The sequence below is a fragment of the Apium graveolens genome, unplaced genomic scaffold, assembly GCF_009905375.1.
Source record: "Apium graveolens cultivar Ventura unplaced genomic scaffold, ASM990537v1 ctg9207, whole genome shotgun sequence".
Lineage (NCBI taxonomy): Eukaryota > Viridiplantae > Streptophyta > Magnoliopsida > Apiales > Apiaceae > Apium > Apium graveolens.
In genome coordinates, this window is record NW_027421829.1 from 21,297 (window position 1) to 32,487 (window position 11,191).

At 32.1% G+C, this 11,191-nt stretch overlaps 1 protein-coding gene across 3 annotated transcripts; it reads left to right on the forward strand.

Annotated features, from left to right (window-relative positions):
• Nucleotides 1–6,192: 6,192 nt before the first annotated feature.
• On the forward strand, nt 6,193–10,316 carry LOC141705664 (granule-bound starch synthase 1, chloroplastic/amyloplastic-like). Of its 3 annotated transcripts, none has more exons than XM_074508555.1 (14): nt 6,193–6,286; nt 6,911–7,247; nt 7,362–7,442; nt 7,535–7,633; nt 7,799–7,888; nt 8,003–8,066; nt 8,261–8,361; nt 8,469–8,578; nt 8,657–8,900; nt 8,982–9,158; nt 9,255–9,446; nt 9,533–9,619; nt 9,715–9,843; nt 9,959–10,316. In XM_074508555.1, the coding sequence occupies exons 2-14, from the start codon at nt 6,933–6,935 to the stop codon at nt 10,121–10,123; spliced, it is 1,854 nt and encodes a 617-aa protein (XP_074364656.1). In that variant the 5' UTR covers nt 6,193–6,286; nt 6,911–6,932; the 3' UTR covers nt 10,124–10,316. The 3 variants fall into 3 exon arrangements, with proteins under 3 accessions (XP_074364656.1, XP_074364655.1, XP_074364657.1); XM_074508554.1 differs by lacking the exon at nt 6,193–6,286 and adding an exon at nt 6,336–6,572; XM_074508556.1 differs by lacking the exon at nt 6,193–6,286 and adding an exon at nt 6,793–6,816.
• The last annotated feature ends 875 nt before the right edge of the window (nt 10,317–11,191 follow it).

The window sequence follows — 11,191 nt, forward strand, 5'->3', positions numbered from 1 at the left end:
TCCTCATGTGTATAAAAATCACTAAATCAGGGTATCCATCTGCGCAGCCTACTAGAGCAAGTCCAATGAAATGCTATAAGTGATGCAATTTCTATAATTTGAAATCAAATGTCAAAAATTTTAACTTCAAAGAAGTTCTATACTTGGATGCAAATTTGCATTCTAAATTTGAAACCAAGGATGCATTTATGCATCTAGCCACATCATCATACTACCCATTTCGTCGTCCGGTAGCGATAACCGTCTTTTTGATCGGTACCGGGTATTGGTGAACATTACCTATTGATAAATCCCTAACCTTAGCTCTTTTTTAATTTTTAAATTCAGTAAATTGTGAAATAAAATTAAAATATCACAATCTGTATATCTAGGGAATAATCGTTTCAAACAAAGTGAATTGTCCCTAGATACACATCTATTATCTATTTCTATTATTCAATTTAATTGGGTAACCTCTCTCAATTCCGAATCTATAAGTTGTGCTAAAGATTCAAAATAGATGCATGTTGTACTTTAAATGAAATTTAGGGTAAAGTGACAAAATTTAGGCAAATAAAGAAATATTTGGTTTCAAAATGTATCTAGGATTGGAGTTGAAATTTTGTTTTAGCACAAAAATATACTTTTTAATGTTAAATTATAGCAATAACTATAACTATTTTACATTTTGCATTGGACTTTCTCTTAGCAAATAGTTAATCATGTAAGTTGTTATAGAGGGATTTAAAGGTATACAAGTACATTACTAGGCACTGTTATCAATATCTAATCTTTTCCGAGGGTGTTACCTTAAATACCCAAAAGACTAGAAAAAATATGATAAAGATTTGTCGAAAACTGACAAAGCAAACGGAACAAGCAAGGTGATAAAATATTTTTTTAAAATACTAATGTGTTTGATAATATTTGTGTCATCCAATTATCTATTACAGTAATATTAATTTTACAAATTATTTTATATTTTTCTTAGAAAATTTTGAATGAAATAATTTTATCTTAATATATTTATTTATCCAGACTTTTAGTACATGTAATGAATTTCAAACGACTAAATCACATTAACTTCAATAGTTGAATTTTAGTTTCCTCACGTAATAATACAACTTCTCAAATGGTTGTTTTATCCTTGACTATCAAATCACATTGATTTCTTTAGGCCAGTTATGTATAAGATATAATACTCGCATAATTATATTTATAAATAATGATTAATAATACGAACGAGAGACATTTATATACTTAAATTCAAATATTCAACTAATATTATAAGTTGTATTAATTTTTTTATGATAAGTAAGTTTGTTAAACTTATATATTTATTAAATGTTATCAGTATTAGTGAAATATATGTATCTATTATCTCAATTATTACTTCAGTTAATTTTTCGATCAATCCGCAATAATAAGAGTGTAATATTGCCATATTCTAATTATATTACTTTTAAATTATAAACATAATTTTAAGCCATAGTCCCAGTAGCACTTCCCGACAATTATACTAATAAATATAATTTATAAAATTACCACTGATTTTTGGTCTATGGTGTCAATTTTGAAGAAGGAAAAAAAATCAAATTTGTTCGTGATAAATAATCACATTTTGTCATTTTTATTATTATCGTATATATTTTAAGATGTATAGTACATAATTAATTTAAAATAAAATGCACGAGTAGAAATTTTATGAATATTATAATATTGTTTAATTAATCGGAAAAAGTTGAGTATTAAAAATATTAAGTATGTTATTCTAAAATTTTATTGGCTCATATTGAATGGATAAAAATAGATATTATTATGTTGAACTTGAAATTAATAAAATATAATCAAATAATTTTCGTGTAACCGAAGTCAAAACTCGAAAACTCGATAATAACTTTTATAAACTCGAAAACTCAAAAATTCGGTAAACTCGACTCGAAAACTCGTTAAGATCGACATGTTACAAAACTCGATATGTTCAAACTCGTTAAAGGGGGATAAACTCGAAAACTCGATAAAAAACTCGAAAACTCGATAAACTCGAAAACTCGACTCATTTATTTTACGGGTCGAATCCGAACATAATTTTTAACCTCGATTTTTTTGGGTTCAACTCGACTCGATAAAAAAGAGTTCAAACTCAAATTTAATAAGTACAAACACGAATCGACTCGACTCAAATTATACCCCTGCAATTCAGTGCTGCTGACTTTTTTTTTAATATCGTAGGTAACCCGCAGCCGCTACCCTTTAGGTGTGCACTGGGTAAACCCTACGAGCTCATATAATAGCCTGCAAACCGCGTGAACCAAGTTAAACCACATTTAAGCGAAAGGCTCTGGCTGAGGAGGCAATCATAAATTCTCCTCCCGTGGAATTCGAACCTGTGACCAAGAGGATAGTTATCCCCTTTTTAACCAACCGAGCTAACACTTGCGGGCGTGCTGACTTTAACTTGCTTTACTTCGAATTCAAGAAACTAATTTGGCATGCTTTCATCCAAATTTGTGAGAGGTGAGCGTATGCGATTTTCACCACCGTTTCAAACGGACCCCAGTTATGTATCTGCCGAACACCAACTATAGACATGCCGAAAGTGTTGTTGATGCGAGATATTCAGATCTCCCTATACACCATAAAATTCATTTTCAATACAATCATCACATCGTACAAAACGAGACACATCGCATAAAGCGAGACAATCAATCATACAAATAACTTATTAAATCTGAAAGCTAAAGTAAAGAAATTAAATGGATTTTTCGAATTTTATAAAAACAAAACTCGATTTTATTGAAGAATAAACCAATAAAAATAAGAGAGAAAAAATTGAGATAAAAAAGCTAAAAGAGATGGAGAGGTCGGAGGGAGAGTAATATTTTTAATGTAATAAAGATAGAGTTTAAATGCCTACACTTTTACGAAACTAGTATATAACCCGTGTGATGCACTATTATTTTTATCATTATATTTTAAAAAATATAATTTTAATATATTGCTATTGTGATTCGGACCTTATACCCATTGTATAATACTCTCTCAGTCCCTTTCAATTGTTTACATTCCTAAGGAAGTGTCCGACACGCATTTTAAGATGCATAAAAAGTATAGTTATGTAACTTATTTTTACAATTTTCTTTTTCTGAATAAAAGTTGAATGCTTTAATTTTTATTCAGAAAAACAAAATTGTAAAAAAAAATTACAGAACTATATTTTATATGCACCTCAAAATGCGTGTCGGACACTCTCTAAAAAATGTAAACAATTGAAATGAAGGGAGGGAGTAATTTTACATTGCAAGACAATAATTTTTATCATTATATATTGTAAATTATAATTTTAATATATTGTTGGTAGAATTCGAACCCTATACTTCTTATATAATAATTTTTAAAATTATATCTAACAATTCTCATCAGTTTGATCTGACGGCTCTGGATTGAGTGACCAAAAACCAATAACCAAACTTTTAATGTTCCGTTTTTAATATAATAATAGCCAAAAACTCGTACAATGCACGGTTATTTTAAATATTTGTTATTTTAAGATTATATTAATTACAGTTGTTAAAAAATTAAGTAATATGTTGTTTTTTAGCTCGATATTATTATATCGATCAATGAATTAATTTTTAGTTTATTTTTTTTATCTCGGTTTAATAGTATAATTTTTTGACACTGTCAGTAATATTTATTATTTTATTTTAACCCAAACACCGTCTATACCTACCCAAATACCGTCTCATACTCGCCTAATGTGTTCGGTTATATATAACTTTGTTTTAAGGATTTTATATTTTTAACGATAACATTATATAAGAGAATATGTTAAAATAATAAATAAATTAATTAAGAGAGGACAATTAAGTAACTTCAGCGGGCGATGCCCGGTTGTTTTAAATAATTGTTCTTTTGATGTTAATACTCTGTTAATTATATTTGTTAAAACTGTAAATATGTCTGAATAAGTAAATCAGAATATATTTTTTATTATATGATAATACCTATTTTATAATAATTAGGTTTGAGAAAAAAATTAATTTAATAAACTCGCTAAAATATATTGGTTCAATTCCCATCCATTACAATTTTTATCAATATTGGAGAACTATTCATAGGCAAAATATGTTTAGTTAATATATCGTTGTTGATTTTTTTTTTTTTTAATCGTAGGTAACCCGCAGCCGCTACCCTTCGGGTGCGCACCGGGTAAACTCTACTGGCTCACGCAATAGCCTGCAAAACACGTGAACCATGATAAACCGCATTTAAGCGAAAAGCTCTGACTCAGGAGGCATAATCGTAAATTCTCCTTCCGTGGGATTCGAACCTGTGACCAAGAGGATAATTATCCCTCTTTAACCAACTGAGCCAATCATTGCGGGCTCGTTGTTGATTTGGTTTATCAACATTAGTTTCTGAGTCGTGAACATGAATCTTGTTTAATTCACGGTAAAACTCTCTTTTTTTCCCGTCTATTATTTTGTAATATTATATAAGATAATTATGTTAAAATAATAAATTAACCAAGTTGTGCAATTATGTAGTTTCAGCGAGTACCGACCGACTACCAAATTTTTAATATTTTATCTATTATAATATAGTATAGTTTGATAAATAGATAATCATTATATATTAAAAAGAATTGTCCCTAAAGAAAGATTTGTTTTATTCGGAGAAAATAAAAAAATAACATGTTTTACTTTAAAGGTTATAGATTTGTAGAGAAGGAGTTGTTTTAGTTGGTGAAGAAAGGCAACGTATTTTACTTATAAACATAATTAGTTATATATTAATTAAGTAAGAGTAATTGAGTAAAATATTAATTTTTTTAAGGAAGGGCAATTATGTAATTGAAGGAAGGACCATACCAGGCAAAATTTTAATATTTCATCTATAATATACTAATTTATGGGTTGTAGATTTAGTTCTCTCGAGATTGTACGGACTTTGTCCCAATTTGACTCAATATATTTCCCGTGTTAGGAAAAAAAGAAAGATTAAAAAGAATTGTCTAAAAGATTTGTAGAGAAAGAGTTATTTTAGTTGGTAAAAATAAACAAGGCAACATATTTTACTTATAAAAGTAATTGGTTAGATATTAATTAAGGGCTATTGAGTAAAATATTAATTTTTTTAAGAAAGGACAATTATGTAATTGAAGGAAGGACCCTACAGTTTTGTATTTAATATAATAATATAGATAAATAATGCGACTTCAGAATCAAACAATTTTTTTTTAATTTTTTTTATGTAATTGTATTGTAAAATAATGTTTACTTTAAATATATTTGTCTTGACATTAATAGGAAAAATTATATAAAACAAATATTTTAAATGTGAACCGGTACAAATTATATCTGCGACAGCTGCAAATGGTTTTGACTTTTGCATTGTTTTATAAATGATGAGATGAGATTGTTGTTGTCGAGAAACAAAAAAGATGATGCTAATTTATTCTTATAGAGTAGTTAAGAATTTATGGATTGCTAAAGTCAAGGAGTTTAACAAAGTATTTAAGTAAAATAATAATTAAATAAAATAAACAATTAAGTAGCTAAAGAAGGTAAATTATTAAATATTAGAGGTTATAATAGTATTATTTTTTTATATTAAATAAACTTATCTGTGATATTTAGAGAAGTTGTTTTAATTGAGAGAAATAAAAAAGGTAACGTGTTATAGTTGAAAACAATTTTTATTTCTTTTTCTATATTTAGAGAAGTTTTAATTGAGAGAAATAAAAAAGGTAACGTGTTATAGTTTAAAATAATTTTTATTTCTTATTCAATTATAATTCGATAACCAAGGCTAATAAAACTTTAAATAAAATAAGGTAATTCAGTAAATTAAGCGTGTAACAAAAAACAGGTACGGTACAAAAAATTTCAATATTTCATGTTTTATATAATAGTAACAAATATAAAAGATTTGTTTTTCAGTCATCTTTTATGGAGTCTTTTCGTCAAACATTTTTACTCAACACTCTATTTTATCCGTCATAAAAAGCTATTAATTACTTCAGATTAATTCATTCAAGTTATCAAGAAATTATCATTTTAATAATTATAATTAGGTTTAAAAAATTATGTTTTAAAATACTTAAATTATATTTGACCTCCGAAATCCGAACTCGAATATAAAGTACTAGTGTGCATCCAAAAATATAAAGTTAATAAACAGTAAAATAAGCAAAGAATTATCGAGTCCGAGAGAGGATATTCGCCATTAATAATCATTGAGAAGCAACAAACAAACAGTCAGGAGGACCCAGGCATGTGAACTATCAGAAACAGCAGTACAGGTAGTATAATTTTAGTTTGCGGTCGCAGTGGAAGATTAAATTTGAACCGTCAATACGTTGTTGCTACATGCTTGTGTCTGTATAGAAATTACTCCTTGTCAAAATCAGCACTCACACTCTCCCCCACCCTCTCTCTCTCTAGAATAGAGCTACCTCCTTGACAAAATCAGTACTCAGCCTGCTTAGCTCCTCTCTCTCTGCATATATATACATACACATACTCTATTTAGCTTGCTTGATCAAATGTTTTTGTTATAACTTATACAGATAGATACTCTCTTGCCAGGTAATTATTTTCTCTGCATATATATACATACACATACTCACATGCTTTCTCACTGCCCCATTGCTTTACTTTCTCGATGTTAATTATTGGATTTTTTTACAAGTTATAATTATTGGATTTTTTTTACAAGTTAATATTGTTGTTGTTGTTTATCCTATCAATTACATTATGTGGACTGAAACATTTCTTTCACTTAATTTCAAGAAATGACATGTTAACTGAGTGTTTAATAGTAATTAACAGAGTAGGGGAGTACATTACTTATCCTGTCAAAGATAATATGATGAAAAGTTCTTCCTCACATTGTACTTGTCTAATTTGTTTTAAACATTTTACAGCTTCATAATATATTTTCATACCATGGCAATAGCTGTGAGTGCATCCACAAGTTCACAAGTTAGTTTTGGCGGGTCAGTAATGGCAAGAACAAAATCATTTAAATGCCCCCAGAATAGTACATCTCGTCAAAGTTTAAGGCTTATGAACAATATGAATCAACTCCATACGATTCGGAGGACATCAATATCTAGGCAAAATTCTAATGGTTATGCTATTGGTGGAGTCATAAGGTGTGGAACTGGAATGTCCTTGATATTTGTGGCATCAGAAGTAGGGCCATGGAGCAAAACTGGTGGGCTTGGTGACGTTCTTGGTGGTTTGCCACCAGCCATGGCTGTAAGAAAATAATATCAATCTTGCTTTTCAGTGTCCATTATTATCCTTTAATTCGTCTATATTATCAATCAATATCGGCAAAATAACTAACTGTTCTCTCTGTCCCTTCCCTAGGCTAATGGGCATCGCGTCATGACAGTCTCCCCGCGTTATGACCAGTATAAAGATGCTTGGGACACACAAGTTGTTGTTGAGGTACGTTCAGTATTTTGGATGTCATACTTGGTCTTCCCTAAACATATTCTACAGTAGTCAGCTTTCATATTATTCATCAACCTTGGATGCAGCTTAAAGCAGGGGATAAAACTGAGCAGGTCCGCTTTTTCCACTGTTACAAGCGCGGGGTAGATCGTATTTTTGTGGATCATCCATGGTTTCTAGAAAAGGTTACTTCTCATCTTATTAGAAAGTTTCAGTAAATTGTTTGTGTGTACCTTGTAGTTTGCCTATTGCAGGCCCTGCATATACAGGATCGTCATTTGTAGTCTCTGAAAGTGATAACGCTTCCATTTGTTGATTTAATGTTAGCTTGTTTGGTTTATCAATTTCAGGTTTGGGGAAAAACTGGATCAAAAATTTATGGACCTATTACTGGCAAGGATTACCAGGACAATCAACTTCGATTTAGCTTGCTTTGCCAGGTGAACAGCCCACAATTGTTGTCTGTATGCAGATGTACAGTTTTTATTCTGTATTTTATGTTCATTTGGAATCTACGCCTACTTTACCAAGTCATATGCCCTTATTACTTTCAGGCAGCTTTGGAAGCTCCAAGAGTTTTAAATCTTAACAGTAACAAATATTTCTCTGGACCTTATGGTCTCTCTCTCTCTCTCTCTCTCTCCCTCCCTCCCTCCCCCTCCTCCCTCTCTCTCACACACACACACGGTCATAAGCTTTCTCTCTCTTTAATATTTGCAGAAGCTTTGCTCTGTTGAAAAGGAATCACAACTGATAGTATTTTAGAAATAGGAAGAAAAGATATTTACAATTTAGAATTTGGATCTTTGCAGGTGAAGATGTTGTCTTCATTGCCAATGACTGGCATACTGCTCTCTTATCATGCTACCTGAAATCTATGTACAAATCACATGGAATGTATTTAAATGCCAAGGTATTTGGCATTTTTCTGTTGTTCTTTCGGAGACTAGATCTACTTAACTAATATAAAGCAGAAAAGTGGTAACTTTCTACTTGCTGACTACTTGCTGACGGGTACAGGTTGCCTTTTGCATTCACAACATAGCTTACCAAGGCAGATTTGCATTTGCTGATTTCTCACTACTAAATCTTCCAGACGAGTTTAAGAGTTCTTTTGATTTCATTGATGGGTATTATACATATTTCTAGTCTTCACTCAACTAAAATCCATGAAATTAAAGCTAGTCCATTATTACATGATTCAACAGGTACGACAAGCCTGTGAAAGGAAGAAAAATTAATTGGATGAAGGCTGGAATACTTGAATCGGACACGAATATCACTGTTAGCCCATACTATGCTGAAGAGCTTACTTCCGACGATGCCAAGGGAGTGGAATTGGATAACATTCTCCGGAGAACAGGTATTAAGGGAATTGTGAATGGTATGGATGTGCAAGAGTGGGACCCACTGACAGATAAATACACCAATGCCAAATATGATGCAACAACGGTAGTATTTTCATGACATCCATTTCTGCAAAATATATTTCAAACATCTTACATCTTACATATATAATATTGACCTTGTCAGGTAATGGATGCAAAACCTCTGCTAAAAGAAGCCCTGCAGGCTGAGGTTGGATTGCCAGTAGACAGTGAAGTCCCTGTTATAGGCTTTATTGGGAGACTAGAAGAACAAAAGGGATCTGATATTCTTGCAACAGCTATCTCTGGATTCATAGACGAGGAAGTACAGATAATAGTTTTAGTAAGCATTTTGAAGTATTTGAGCCGAACCTCATTAGCTTATAATTCAAACAAGTAAGAAGTTCTTTACTGATGGTTGTTTTATCGCATTACTCAGGGGACTGGAAAACAGCAAATGGAGAAGCAGCTCGAGCAGTTGGAGATATTATACCCAGACAAGGCCAGAGGAGTGGCAAAGTTTAATGTTCCGTTGGCCCATATGATCACAGCCGGGGCTGATTTTATGATTGTTCCTAGTAGATTTGAACCCTGTGGTCTCATCCAGTTGCATGCAATGCGCTATGGAACAGTAAGATAAACCTGAAATTATCTCCACCAACATAACATTATATTTGTATCGACTGCAATCATGTAACATTTAACCATCCACTGCAGGTACCCATAGTTGCATCAACTGGTGGGCTAGTGGATACAGTCAAAGAAGGTTATACAGGGTTTCAGATGGGAGCCTTTAATGTTGAAGTAAGAACCTCCTTTTACGTCAAACAACCAGATGATTTTGTTTCCAAATTTAATGTAAACCGATGCTCAATCTACATATATTGTATTGTTTCCAGTGTGAAACAGTTGATCCCGCAGATGTCATGGCAATTGTGACAACTGTGAAAAAAGCAATAACAACTTATAGAACTTCATCTTTAACCAAGATGATCATGAATTGCATGGCTCAAGATCTATCATGGAAGGTTAGCATAAAAATGCACTTCTGCAAAACATTTGACTAAAATTACTGAATAAAGTGATCCATGAAACTGGAGTCATAACTCGCTGTTAATAGAAGTAACTTTTGACATTGCACAGGGACCTGCAAAGAAGTGGGAGGAGGTGTTGTTAAGTTTGGGGGCAGCTGGGAGTGAACCCGGAATTGAAGGTGATGAAATTGCACCTCTAGCAAAGGAAATGTTGCAACTCCGTGAGGATTTGGAGCTTGAGGCCCTGTGCCAGGTGACTTTATCTCGCCAGTGACAGTGACGGTAGAATGTGTGCCTACTTTTTCTTCCTGCACCTCGCCATATATGTTGGAATTTAAGAAAGCAGGTGTATCGACCTGCCTGCAGTTTTAACAAAAATAATCATACTGTATTATGTTTCTGGAAGTACAAATGTGTAATTCTTGTATTTTTAAAAATTTATATACAAGTGTTGCTGTGTTGTCACAGTCAAAGTGTGCCACTTACCATTGGGGTTAAATGAATAATTCATCACTTTATACATAGTAACTTGCAATTGAGTTACTAAGTAAAAAAAAGTTTTAAGTCAGCTAATGAAAGTACTCTCAAAAAATTTGCGTTGATTTACTCCCGTCAGTCCTGACAAAATTTGTAACGGTTTGCTGAGTTGGTCTGCTTACACGGCAATACCTGCAAAATCAAACCAACATAACAGCAATTCGACTGAAATAATCAATTGAATCATCACCTCCACTTCCTCTCTCATTTTCACCACTACCTACATCCCCTCTCTGCTCATATTTCCAATCCAGGTTAAAAGAGGAATTGGAAGATATTCATAAATTCATAGGGATAAATTATGAAAAGATATTCATAAATCGGGCCGCCTTAATTTTTGCTCCATATCTCGTGTATTACAGCCTACGAGAATTATTCGGAAACCTAGTTTCATTTGTTTCAGCCCCGATTCACTTAAGAACGTCCCCAAATAAACGCGAACGCAATTTCATGAATCCATAGGGATAAATTATGAAAAGATATCAATAAAACGAGCAGCCTCAATTTTTGCTTCATACCTCGTGTACTGCCTACGAGAATTATACGGAAACCCAGTTTCATTCATTTCAGCCCCGATACACTTACAGACAACCCCAAATAAACGCGAATGCAATTTCTTAAATCCATGGGGATAAATTATTAGAAGATATTCATAAAACGGGCTGCCTCAATTTTGCTCCATACCTCGTGTACTACTGCCTAGAGAATTATTCGGAAACCCAGTTTCCTTCATTTCAGCTCCGATTCACATACGGACGACCCCAAATAAACGCGAATGCAATTTCATATATCCATAGGGATAAAT